Source organism: Phaseolus vulgaris, chromosome 4 (genome assembly GCF_000499845.2).
Source record: "Phaseolus vulgaris cultivar G19833 chromosome 4, P. vulgaris v2.0, whole genome shotgun sequence".
Taxonomy (NCBI): Eukaryota; Viridiplantae; Streptophyta; class Magnoliopsida; order Fabales; family Fabaceae; genus Phaseolus; species Phaseolus vulgaris.
In genome coordinates, this window is record NC_023756.2 from 3,623,476 (window position 1) to 3,637,064 (window position 13,589).

The 13,589-nt window shown below is 36.3% G+C and overlaps 2 protein-coding genes across 2 annotated transcripts; both read left to right on the top strand.

The window, feature by feature from the left end:
• Nucleotides 1–9,527: 9,527 nt before the first annotated feature.
• LOC137836920 (expansin-A10-like) lies at nucleotides 9,528–11,528 on the top strand. The gene is made up of 4 exons (XM_068645716.1): nucleotides 9,528–9,696; nucleotides 9,792–9,931; nucleotides 10,079–10,367; nucleotides 10,821–11,528. The coding sequence occupies exons 1-4, from the start codon at nucleotides 9,683–9,685 to the stop codon at nucleotides 11,128–11,130; spliced, it is 753 nt and encodes a 250-aa protein (XP_068501817.1). The 5' UTR covers nucleotides 9,528–9,682; the 3' UTR covers nucleotides 11,131–11,528.
• A 366-nt stretch (nucleotides 11,529–11,894) lies between these two features.
• On the top strand, nucleotides 11,895–12,583 carry LOC137836606 (uncharacterized mitochondrial protein AtMg00810-like). The gene is made up of 2 exons (XM_068645267.1): nucleotides 11,895–12,372; nucleotides 12,474–12,583. The coding sequence occupies exons 1-2, from the start codon at nucleotides 11,895–11,897 to the stop codon at nucleotides 12,581–12,583; spliced, it is 588 nt and encodes a 195-aa protein (XP_068501368.1).
• The last annotated feature ends 1,006 nt before the right edge of the window (nucleotides 12,584–13,589 follow it).

The following is a 13,589-nucleotide window of genomic DNA, read 5'->3' on the forward strand; positions in this document are numbered from 1 at the left end:
GGCAGCGCTGACTGCTTCTTCCGAGACTGCTAGATATACGAGGATTGGGACGTCGGGTCTCGGCTTCTGGATGACGGCCGGAGATGTGAGGAACTCTTTGAATTTTTTGAAGATTTCCTCGCATTGGTCGTCCCAGACGAATTTTTTGCCTTTACGGAGCAACTGAACGATCGGCCTCGTCCTCTCGGCCAAGCGGGGGACAAATCGAGAGAGGGCGGTCAGCCGCCCAAGGAGTTGTTGCACCTCCTTCACGGTGTTCGGGCTTCTCATGCTGAGTATGGCCTGGCATTTGTCGGGGTTGGCCTCTATCCCTCGGTGGGTGAGCATGAAGCCTAGGAACTTTCCTCCCTCCACCCCGAAAGTACATTTTTCGGGGTTGAGTTTCATGTTGACCCCCCTTAGGGCCTTGAAGACCTCGTCCAGATCCTTCAGATGTTGCTCGAACGAGTCCGACTTCACGACTATGTCGTCCACATAGACTTCTACCGCCCGGCCTATTAGACCCTTGAAAATTTTGTCCATGAGGCGCTGGTAGGTTGCCCCGGCGTTCTTGAGGCCGAACGGCATGACCTCGTAGTAGTAGTTGGCATCGGCCGTCATGAAGGTCGTCTTCTCCTTGTCCCGCGGGTGCATGCTTATCTGGTTATAGCCAGAGTAAGCGTCCAGGAAGCTCATAATTTTGTGGCCGGCCGCCCCATCCACCAGTCGGTCAATGTTTGGGAGGGGGTATGTATCCTTCGGGCATGCGCTGTTGATGTTTCTGTAGTCGACGCACATCCTCCAGTTACCGTTAGGCTTGGTAACCATGACAACGTTGGCCAGCCATGTCGTGTATCGGGCCTCCCTTATGAATCCGGCCGACAGGAGCTTGCCGGCCTCCTCCTTCGCTGCGAGTCGTTTTTCGTCGCCCAAGTCCCTCTTCTTTTGGGAGATCGGACGGGCTTCCTTAAATATGGACAGCCGATGGGTGATGACATCCGGACTTACTCCCGGCATGTCGGTCGGCGTCCATGCGAACATGTCGACATTCTTTTTTAGCGCGGCGTGCATGACCTCGGCCTCGGCCGCCGCCAAGGCTGTCCCTACAGCCGTGCTGTGCTCTTCGTCGAGGAGGGGGACTCTCCTCAGCTCCTCTCTTGCCTCTAGCCTGTCCTCGGTTGCCCGGGGATCAAGGTCTACTAGTGCCACGGTTGGCTGGGTCTCCCGGGGCCGGTCCTTCCTGGGGGAGCGGTCCTTTCGGGAGGACTTTCTCGCCCGAAGGGGAGAGGTGTCTGCCCTTAGAGGCTCCACCCAGAGGCTCTCGGCGTAGCATTCCCGTGCTTCTTTCTGGTCCACGTGGACCGTGAGAATGTCTCCTGTCTTCGAAGGGAATTTCATTGCGAGATGAGGGGTTGATACTATGGCCATCAGCCGGTTGATGGATGGCCGGCCGAGGAGGATGTTGTAGGAGGTGTTGGCGTCGATGACCAGGTACCGAATTTTGATGGTCCTGGTGTTCTTCCCCTCTCCGAAGGTGGTGTACAAGTCGATATACCCCTTGGTACCCACCCTTTCGCCCGAGAATCCTACCACGTGGTCGTCGTATGGCATCATCTCGGCCTCGGTCATTCTCATGGCCTTGAAAGTTTTCCAGTAGAGGATATCTACCGAACTTCCTTGGTCCACGAGGGTCTTCCTTATGGTGAATCGATCTATGTCGACCGCTATCACCATCGGGTCGTCTTGCTGGCGGTAGTCCACGCCTTTAAAGTCTTCGTCCGTGAACGTGATGGGTGGCATCCTTGGTCGGAACGCCACGGCGTTTACCTGGTGTACCGCCCGGAGGTGCTTCTTCCGGGTGTTGTTTGTGCTTCCTCCCCCGGCGAAACCGCCGGCTATGGTGTTGATAACCTCTCCTATCGCCCTCCCTTGGGGGATCGTCCCTTCGAGGGGGGTCGGCCCTTGCGGGTTGCCGGTCGCCTCTGTTGTTTTGGTTTTCTCGGCCGCGCTGAGGTGACCTCGTCCGCCTGGGAGGATCCGCCCGGCCTGGTTGGTCTCGGCCATTCCTGACGAACCGGCGGAGATGCCCAGCCTGGATAAGTTCCTCTATCTTGTCCTTAAGTGCTTGACACTCGTCGGTTGAGTGTCCGGTGTTCTGGTGGTACCGACACTGCTTCCTCCGGTCGGCGTTATTTGGGCTGGCCACCTTCCTTGGGGGAGGGATCAGCTCGGCGTTAAGGGCTTCGTCCAGAATCCTTCCCCGCTCGGCCGTTAGGGGTGTATACCTCGAGAAACGGATCGGTCGGTCTCGGTTTTCCCGGCGCCGGTCCGTTCTCTGTATCGGCCGAGCCTGTCGGTCTTTTTCTTCCTTCCTCTCTCCACCGGCCTCGGCACGGGCCTTGTTGCGGAACTCTCTTAGCTCCTCCAGCTGCATGTACTTAGCGGCTCTCTTTCTCAGCTCGTCCAGGCTGTCGGCCGGCTGCATGCATAGGTTGTCGGCAAAGGGCCTCGGGCGCAGGGCCGTCAGCATGTGGTGCATGGCGACATCCGGACTCAGATTTCGGATGCTCATTGCCACTTTGCTGAACCTATCTACGAAGGTCCTCAGCGACTCTCCTTTCTCCTGGCGGATGCCTACCAGGGCGATTGAGGTCAGGTGGTGCGGCCGGCTGGTCGCAAACTGTGTTTCGAACTTTGCGATGAGCGTGGCAAAGCTATCTATGGAGTTGGGTGAGAGCTTGGTGAACCAGCTAAGGGCTGCACCCTTCAAGGATGTGGGGAACACCCGGCACAAGACGGCGTCGTCCGAGGTGTAGAGACTCATATGGGTGGTGTAGGCGTCCATATGCTCGTCCGGGTCGGTCGACCCGTCGTATCGGTCTCGGTTGAAACCCTTCCACTTCTCAGGAAGTGGGACTTCGATGATGTTGTTTGTAAAGGGGTGACGGCGGTTCGGGTCGGCCGTCAGGGTCGTCCGGGTGGACCTGATTAGGCACGACTCGTCGCCCATTTCAATCTCGCGGGGAGGGGGTCGGCCTCTCGTCCCCTCGGCCACATCCGGGTTGGGGGGAGAGGTGTAGGACTTGCCAACCACGTTCGTCGGTATGACAGAGGGTCCTCCCTCCCCCAGCTTCTTTCTCATATCTTCGTTCTCCCTGCGGAGAACTTGCAGCTCTTGTTCATTTTTCTGAGCGGCCTCCTCGGCCTTTCTTCGCATCTCGGCCATCTCCCTCTGGAGAGACAGCAGCAGCATTGTTTGGTCGGCTTCAGTCATTCTTTCCATGCTTCTTGTTGAAACCATCTACTTTTTTCCTTCAGCTAGTTTCCCTCGGCCCCACGGTGGGCGCCAATTGTTCCTGCTAGGGAGATGGGACCTAGAGAACTGTTGAAGTCTTCTTCTCCTTCCTTCGGTCGGGCAGGTGGTTGAGTGATGAACTGGGATCCTTCTCTTCCTTCTGCTTATCTTTCGGCACTCGGGACTCGGTCGTCGGGTGAACACCGGATGGTGGAGGTACCTGCGAAGGCACTCCGACGCTCAAGTCAGTAAAGCGGGTGGTTAGCTCTCAGGTAGGTGAACAGTAATAATGACATACCTTACTCCTTGAAATGCGTGCTATTTATATTATTGTAGTGGGCCTACCTTGTTGGGCCCGTTTATCGAGGTGGATACCGCTTAGGGTTGCATTACCTAATTCTCGATGATGGATTAGCTTCACTGATCTCGGTCTGAGCGTTAATTGTAATGGGGTTCGGCCATCGGCCAGATTCCCACGGTGCGGGTCAGCCATCGGCCAAATCCCTGTGGTCTTTGGCGGTTTCGGCCAAGCCTTCTAAGGCCTCGGCCTCTCAGCATAAGTCTTCAAAGGCTTCGGCCTCTCGGCGCAAGTCTTCAAAGGCTTCGGCCTCTCGGCACAAGTCTTCAAAGGTTTCTGCTACGGCCGTTCGGCCAAGTCTTCAAAGGACTCGGCCCCGGCCGGTTGGCCAAGTCTTCAAAGGTTTCTGCCCCGGCCGGTTGGCCAGGTTCTCATGGTATCGGTCAGGCTGACACGGCATCGGGCAGCCGGGTGGGTCCCGATCTCTCCCCCATACCGGTACAATAATTAATTATTTTTTATTTTTAAAATTAGTTTTCTTTTAACAATTTACCTATCATAACTAATGGAGTGAATTTGACTCCCTTAATTTTGTAAGATATTATTATAATTTACTTTAAATTCATTATTTTCACAATCTTTAAAAAGTATATAATTAATGTTGATATTAAATGAGTTAGACAATTAAAAATATAACACTGAGTCATTTAAAAAATTAAATAAAATTTAATCTGAAAACTTAGTGCAACCAATTTAACCTTAACCATAGACAAGATTGAATTAATGGAGCATAGCCATCATGCTAACCCCTACCCAATTCTGACCCACAAATTCAATTCCTTAATAATGTTGATGTGATAGGTAAAACATGAATTGACATGACTTGTAATTTTATTAACTTGCATGTTATCTCTAGTAAGGCTATATTTGAATCATTGAGTTTTTCATAAATTAAAAAAAAATTATGTATAAATGAAAAAAAAATAATTTGTATAAATTAAAAGTTAAAAGTGAAAGAAATTATATGAAAGACTTTACAAATTAGTTGTACAAACATTAATATTAATTTATTAAAAAATCATTTTGATTGTATTTTTCTTTTTTATAAATAAATTAGTCAAAATTTGAGTTGCTAGTTTCTTTGTTTATTTTATAAGTTAGAAATGTAGAAAAAAAAATGTTGGAAAATGATGTTTTGGTGGTAGAGCTAAAGGTTCTTATCTTTCCCATGTGAAAAAGTACTTTGATTTGTCTGAGCTGACCCTACAAACCCACAAAGTTTTAGGACTTCTCAACACCTGCCGACGAAATTAACATATATATATATATATATATATATATATATTAATACTATAATTGTTGGTTTAATTAAATTTTGTGAACTGATGAATCAAACTAATATGAAAGTAATTCTAAAATAGTTATTTGACACTTTCATCATCCAATTTCTTATTTTTAATAATGATAAAAAATAACTTACTTACTACAATAAAATTATAAAAACTAAAATATAATAAAAAATAATTTTAAAAATAAAAGATAATTAATATTTATATTGAATAAATTAAATATTATTTTAGAATTTAAAATAATTAATGGTATCTAAATTAATTTTAATTATTAATAAATATTTTTTAAATTCGTATATAATTAATTATTTATATTTTAACTACTAATTAAAATTTTAATAACTAATTAGATAATAATGTAAAAATTGTTTATCAATTATTTTTTTATTTTTAAAATACTATTTAATTTAGTTAATATAGTAATTAATTATTTTTTGTCTTTAAAATTAATTTGTATTTAATAATTTTTTAGTAGTGAATTTTAAATATTAAATTATAAGAAAATAAAAAATAAAATAATGAATTGCTTTTAAATAATTTGATCCTCTACTATATGTTTGATCATTATTTTTTTAAAATAAAAGTTTTCAGGTTAGACATCACTGTGCAACTTGACATCTCTACTATGCTGCTTACATCTCAAGTAACAATAATCATTTGCCATTATATGAAAAAAAAAATAAAAATACAAAAATATGGGGGGAAATGAGACCAAAATCCATATGTTAAAAAAAACGATGCCTAGGTAGACTATATCTATTCATAAAGAATTCTAATAACAGACTAGATGGTAGCCTATTATACCAATGAAAAGATTCTCTACGAATAAATCATAAATTAGTCAACTTATCAGCACACGCATTTCTTTCACGAAGAATATAAGTAACCCTGAACCTGATTTTCTCACCGTAATTAAGACAAGTATTCCACTGATTACGAATGTTTGATCATTATTTACAATTAAATTGAGTTTAGGATACAAGTGTTTAGAATAAGTTTTTTCATTAGTTTATTTCAAATCTTAAAAAAATAGTATGTTTTAATAAACATTTCGATTATGATGGTTTAGGAAAATAATCTATAATTTTATATGAAATAGTTTAAACTTATTTTTATTCAATTATAAAAAATATTTATGAATAACTTTTTTCACTATATATGCTCTTATTTAGTTAGCACTTGATTAAGTTATTTATCCCTATTCACAAGTTTAATTTCAGTACTTTCCTAATTCTTCTTTCAAATTTTAAATACATTAAGTAACAAGAAACTTGTTTTTTTTCTAAATTTAAATTTTATGAATGAAAAATTATTTTCTCAACATTTAATATCCTGAAAAAACTATAATACACATATACTAAAATATACTAATACACATACACTAATATATATATATATATATATATATATCAAACTATTAAATTCTAAAAAAATATGCACATACATTTTTTTTAGTTTTTGGTACTTTCACTTTTACTAGCTATAATATTATTTGTTTTCCATACAATCACAGTATTCATCATACACAACGTAAGAGTAATGCAATTTAAATTATTTTATACACGTGATACATATAACACAAACAAATATATATACATGTCACACTCATGAACACGATCATACAAACACAAGTTACATTTGTTTTTTTTTTTTATCACAAAATTAAAAGAATTTATTAATATAAGATGCTTAATTAATTAGTGTCACATAATGCTTTCAAAATATAATTGTATTAAACTTTCTTTATCATAGAGTAACATTTATTATATTATTAGAATAGTCTAAGTTGTTGTAGGTAACATCAATTATCTCAAAATAAAGATTGGATGAGTCAGGTCATAATCGATTGATAACTATTGTTGTTGCATCTCTTAAGTAAAAAGAGTTACAAATTGACTATCAATTATAACTTTACCTTCAATCCAACAATTGGTATCAAAGTGTTAATCACAAGTTCAATTTCTAGTGGAAAAATGGTTCAAAAAGAGAGATTTTGCAAGTTGTCCAATTATATTGTATGGTATAGGTAAGATATATATTTATATATATATATATATTATTGATATTAAATATTAACTTCAAAATATTTAATTTTATTAATTTTTTATTTTTATTTTAATTTAGAGTGAATTAAGTGATTTATTTGTATTAATTACGTGACCTATTATGTGTAACTAACTAATACTTTTCTTGTAATGATTTTTTTTTTTAAAGTGAAACAACAAATAAACACATAACTTTTATTTATAAGCCCTCACATCTTTTTCATTTAAAACCTATCTTAACATAAAACTCCACTCTTAAACTTAAAAAAATTATTTTAAACTCAAAAACTGAAAATGTAATAAAAGAAAGAAAAACTATTATAATTTTATCACATTTTAATAAATTATTTTTACCTTTAAATATTAAAACAAATCTTAACAAAATTGACAAAAACATTGTTCTAGTAAACCAAATTTAAGTTAAGTTTGAATTACATGTTAACCATCTCTAAAAATATCACAAATGAACAGAAGCATATATTTAGAATAAGTAAATTAAAACACTAGTAGTTAAGAAATATGTGTGGATAATTTGATGCATGTGGCATGAGTGTGATGAGCATAGTATAATAGTGACAAGTAGGTTTTGTGTCGGGTGAAGTGAGTAAATAGCACATGTTTGAATTTAATGAAGGAACAGCTTTGCATGCGTGCCAGCCAAACATATATGTCTTTGCAGGAACTTCTCTGTTGTTAACTTCCTTCATTCTATTCTACAGATGGAGACAAAACCATTTTCATGTCTATATCTTTCTACCCAATTTTCTACATAATATATAATATATATTAATTATATTTTCTTACCATTTGTGTCACACAAATTTATAAATGCTTTTACTTAAAAAGTAAATTATATTGAGCAATCTCATATAAATTAGAATAATAAAGTCACTCATAATATACTAATAATAATATACAAATAAATACAAATTTCATTAAATTTAAATTAGATTTAAAATCTACTAAATTAAATTATATAACATTTTTTTTTCATAATTATCATTATTAAAAAAATTCTAAGTAGAAATAAAATTTTAAAAAAATAATAATTAGTTATTATATGAACTAGATTAGATAATATTTTAGAAACTAAAAAATATTAATATTTAATTTAGTTTTTTATTAATTGATAAATATTTTATAAATTATAATCTAATTAACTAGATTTTAAAATTATTATTAAAAATCTTAGTAGTTATATAAATACTAATTTAAAAAATATTTATTAATAATAAAAATTAAATTAGATATTAATAATTTTTTTAATTAAAAAATAATATTTATTTTAGGTGTAATAGCTAAATATTTTTTTTTCTAAAATCATTTTTATTTAATAATTTTCTTTTAATTTACTAGAGATTCTAGTAAAATTATCTTACGTAAGAAAAAACATAATTCTAAACACAGTGTTGTTTTATTTTCTAATGAAATATCATTTTTTGTTTTTAACTAACAGAAACAAATAAAATGAATAAATTATGATAAGATTAATTTTATAAAATCATTGTGTTTTTATCAGTTTATTAACTTTTTTTATATCTTAAATAAAAAAAATTAGGCAACAATGATGAGAGAGAGTACATTAATTCACGGGTACAATAGTGAAGATGGATAGAGACAATACTTATCCCACCAAATAGTTTTTGGAGTTAATTAAAACCTAAATTATATACATATATATAACATTAAATAATAATATACCGAAAATAATGTATATAAATAAGAGATATTTCTAATTTTATAAATTATAAATAGGAAAAAAAAACACCAAACTATATTATTAAGAATAGATACTATAAGAATTTTACTTATTTATTTATTCATGTTTGGATTTGACTATGATGGGATAGATATCAACACTAATTGCACCAACCATTCTGTCTGAGTGTGCTTTCTACCAAAGGGATTCAGCAAAATGTGAATGCAAATTGTCTATGGAATTATAATAACTGGATGATTTAATTTTAATTTAATATATTCTTATTATTGTTTAAAATTTATTAAAAATTATAAATTATGTGTTTTTATTGTAATTTTTTTATTTATTACAAGATCTTATTTACTCATTTAATAATATATTATTAGATAAATATTAATATTTTCATATATTTGAAATCTAAGTCCTATGATGATGGCAAAGAAGAGTTTTAAGAAGTAACTCTTCTAGTACCAACATATCAAATGAGGCATTGCTCAAGATTCTTAAAATTTAGCAATTCAATAATGATTAATGATTGATAATTTTGAGATTTTTTACGACTAAAGTATATTTTTTTTTTATAAGAATTACATATACCAACTTTTTAGTTGTTTTATATATGTTTTTCATCATCTTTATCTATAATATCATCAAATTCATCTTCTCATAAATTTATGGTTATCATAATCTGGTAAAACATGTAAATAAAGTTATCAATTTTGAAGGGATAATTGTATTGAATACTTGTTGAAAAAATTGTGGTTGATACTGATTCTTGTACCTGAGTTGAGCAGGTAAGGATTCCATTGACTGATTTGGTTTGAGGTAAATGGTTTGATCTCCATTGAAAAGCAGAGTTTGAAGAAAACTGAGTTGAGTCCCAATGCTGCTTACTCCCTCACAGTTTTTGAGCACTTGCATGGTCCCAACAGCTAAAGTGTGTCAGGGTTTGATGTTGACTCACCTCTATTTATTCCATCTCCAGTCCCCCCCTCATTTCCCAAACAACTCCATTCAATGTTCACATCCAAGTAATTTATTATCTCATGTCCTCCTTATGCTTTCTTTCAATTTATTGTTATAGGGATATCACATTGCTGAATCAAATTCTGCTGCATTTATGCAGGAAAATGGTTTATGTTGGTTTTTTCCTTCTGGGGTGTTTCTCCATCATGATCTCCTATGCTAATGGTTATGCCACCAATGGGGGTTGGAACAATGCACATGCCACATTCTATGGTGGAAGTGATGCTTCTGGGACAATGGGTATGTATTAATGTATGTATGGATGTGTTAATGTATTGCCTGTAGCATGTATGAACAAATGTGACTAAGAAATGTATGTGTTTGCCAAAATTGTACATTAGATTTTTCAAGTTTGCTTGCATAGTTATCTATATCATCCTATTGCAGGTGGGGCTTGTGGCTATGGAAACCTGTATAGCCAAGGGTATGGAACTGACACAGCAGCTCTTAGCACTGCCTTGTTCAACAATGGCTTGAGTTGTGGCTCATGCTACCAAATCAAATGTGCAAATGATCCACAGTGGTGTCTCCCTGGCACCATTGTAGTCACTGCCACTAATTTCTGCCCCCCTGGTGGATGGTGTGATCCTCCCAATCACCATTTTGATCTTTCTCAACCTGTTTTTCAGCAAATTGCTCAATACAAAGCTGGTATTGTTCCTGTGGTTTACAGAAGGTAACTTCACCACTCTATTTTCCTTTATCCTTTAAAGATTCTAGTACATAGTATTTATGCAGCATGTGAACTAATTTGTACAAACATAACTACTTTCACGATGAGACTTAAATGCAGTTCTTTTGAATGTTTTTTTGTACTATTGGGCAATCACAGTTAAAGTTTCACTTCATAAACTACCAGGATTTTTCGATCAGATAACACCTAAAACGTCCAAGGAATTCTAGTTATGTTTGGGCTTTATTTTTATGAAAAAGTTTACATAATGCATTCAACAAAATGGTAGTTCACATGACTTGTAAGATAACTGATGCAAAAGTTGAGGAAGTTGTTATATATGACAGAGTGTGATTGGATAAGATGGTGAGTATAAATACTCCAAGTTTTATCCTTACTTTTACTACCTATTGGTCTTGAAGGTGATATTTTTGTCTTGATGGATTTTGATTGAAGGGTAAGGTGCAGAAGAAGGGGCGGAATCAGGTTCACCATCAATGGTCATTCATACTTCAACTTAGTCCTTGTGACTAATGTTGGAGGTGCTGGTGATGTGCATTCTGTGGCCATCAAAGGTTCAAGGAGTAGATGGCAAGCCATGTCAAGGAATTGGGGCCAAAACTGGCAGAGTAATTCCTACCTTAATGGACAGAGTCTCTCCTTTTTGGTCACCACAAGTGATGGTGGCAGTGTCCTCTCATACAATGCTGCACCACCAAGTTGGTCCTTTGGACAAACCTACACTGGAAGGCAATTCCTCTACTAACCAACCCTTTTCATGGAACATCACTCTCATTATGTTGCCTACCACCACCAACATAGTAATAAGGATGCATCAAAGAGAAAACGACTACGGCATAGTTCAACAGTGTAAATGTGTCAATATTGAGCCACAAAATAGTGTGGTTTAGTTTAATCTAGTCTCTTGAAGATGTTTAGATTTATACTGCAAGATTTTTTCCAGATTAATTGCTACTGTGGTTTATGCTAAGTTAGCCTCAAGGGTACTTGTGTTTCTTTGCCGGCTGAAGAGAAGTAGATTAGAGATGGCATTTTGTGTGCATTATTACTGCACTTTGGCAAATGGGATTCTGTGCCTCTCCATAAAGACCTACTTAAATAATAATAATAACAATAAAGTATATTCTTCTTGTACTTTTATAACCGTTGTTGACTGAGAAATGTCAATTGATCCTTGACAATTTTCTCTCTATTTTCTATTTACCCACTCCCGTTCTTCAAAATCACAATCCTTATGAAAAGTTTTTTCACAAGAAACCTGCATATAATTTGTTAAAAGCTTTTGGTTGTGCTTTGTACCCTTTACTCAAACCTTGTGATCATCTACTGCTAGCACAAATACATGTAACTTTCAGTCTTCTCCACCAATCCCCACCAGTGCTCATCCTCTCCAAGATTCATCGTCTTCTATCCCCATTCCCAATAATTCTCACTCCATAAAGCCATATATGGCTTGAAGCAAGCTCCTCATGCTCATGGTTTAACAAGCTAAGTCAAACTTTATCAGCTATGGGATTTCATGCCTCTCAGAGCGATTCCTCTCTTTTCATCAAATTATGGAATGGAAACATGTTATATGTTCTCATATACGTTGACAACACCATCATCACTAGAAACACTACCATGATTATTCAACAATTCATCAATAATCTACAATCCAAATCTTTGTTAAGAAATCTTGGTTCTCTTCATTGTTTCCTTGGAATAGAAGTTTCTCCTACCTCCGACGAAAAACTATATCTCACTCAAACCAAATTAATCAAGGACTTTCTTGACAGAACTCACATGCTCACTGCTCTTCCTCATCCAACTCCTATGGTATTTTTCCTTAAACTCATTCAATATGGCACCACAACTATTAAAGACTCCACTCATTACAAATCTGTTGTTGGTGCTCTACAATATCTTACCATCACTCGACCAAAACTCTCGTTCTCTATCAATAAAGTTTGCCAATATATGCATAATCCAGGAACACCATTGGAAGGTAGTTAAATGGATTTTAAGATATCTTTCTGATACTCTACACCATGGTCTTGTTCTCCATCCATGTTCTGATTTTTTCCATCATCGACTTCAATGATGCAGACTGGGGATCTGATCTTGATGATAGGCGATCTACCACCGATTACTGTGTATCTCAAAAGAAACTTGATATCATGGGGCTCTCACAAACAAAAAGTAGTCTCTCACAGTAGCACTGAAGCTTAATATAGAATCATTGCCACTGTTCTTGCTGATATAATTTGGGTTCAATCTCTCCTCACTAAGCTACACGTTACTAATACTATTCCCAAAGTTTATTTTGATAACCTTGCGGTTATTCTTTTGGCATCCAAACCTCTGATGCATTCATGTCGCAAGCATTTTTTTGAGTGTATGCTTTGGTGCTTTTCAGTTTTTACCTATTTTTTAGTCTTACTAGTTCATTAGTGAGTTTCTTTAATCCATTTCCAAAAATTGTCTTGAAGTTTTTTTCAAGTGTTCTTTGATTTCCTTAGGTTTTTGCTTAGTTTCCATAATTTTATGATTTTCACTTTGCTTTGAAAAATAAAGCAAAAAATTTTCCTGACCTCATTTTGCATCCAAATCTTGTGAAAAGTTTTTTTTACGAAACGAGCATGTCCTAATTTCAACTACAAAAAAGAAAACCACAAAAGCCAGAACGTTTTTGCTGTTTCACGCATAGTTTCAATGCACTTGTAACTCTCAGTTTTCAATTTAGTGCACCTAATTCCTTTTGGTGTTTTATTATTGAACTTTTACCATATAATGCTTCATATTTTACCTATAACTAGTTCAAATTTTAGCTTTAAATTCTTTGTATAAAAATTACCATAAATCTTACACTCCACAAGGTCAATGTTGAACCTAGATTGCATAATTATACCAAATTACTTGCGGTTTTATCAACTTGTTGTATTTATTTCTCTCTGAATACATATCCATTTAGCCTAAAATTTGTTGCATATTTCTCCTTGTTGAGTTTATACCATAAATATTTCAGCCTAAAAAGCTTTGTGAAAAAAATCATATAAATTCTGCAACAGTTTGTGTCAGTCCACTCTAGAATTTGTGGTTTGTAATCTTTTCAAGAACATTTCTTTGGTTCATTTTTTGTGTACTTACTTTTATTAGTAGCTTTAATTTTTGCTTGTCTTTCTTTACCTTCCATTGTTGTTTATGATATATTATTTGATGGAG

Coding starts and splice junctions, on each gene's coding strand:
- LOC137836920 (XM_068645716.1), top strand. Junction 9,932..10,078: donor TGATGCTTCTGGGACAATGG/GTATGTATTAAT, acceptor ATCCTATTGCAG/GTGGGGCTTGTGGCTATGGA. Junction 10,368..10,820: donor GTTCCTGTGGTTTACAGAAG/GTAACTTCACCA, acceptor TTTTGATTGAAG/GGTAAGGTGCAGAAGAAGGG.
- LOC137836606 (XM_068645267.1), top strand. CDS start 11,895: ATGGGATTTCATGCCTCTCAGAGCGATTCCTCTCTTTTCATCAAATTA. Junction 12,373..12,473: donor TCCAGGAACACCATTGGAAG/GTAGTTAAATGG, acceptor TCAATGATGCAG/ACTGGGGATCTGATCTTGAT.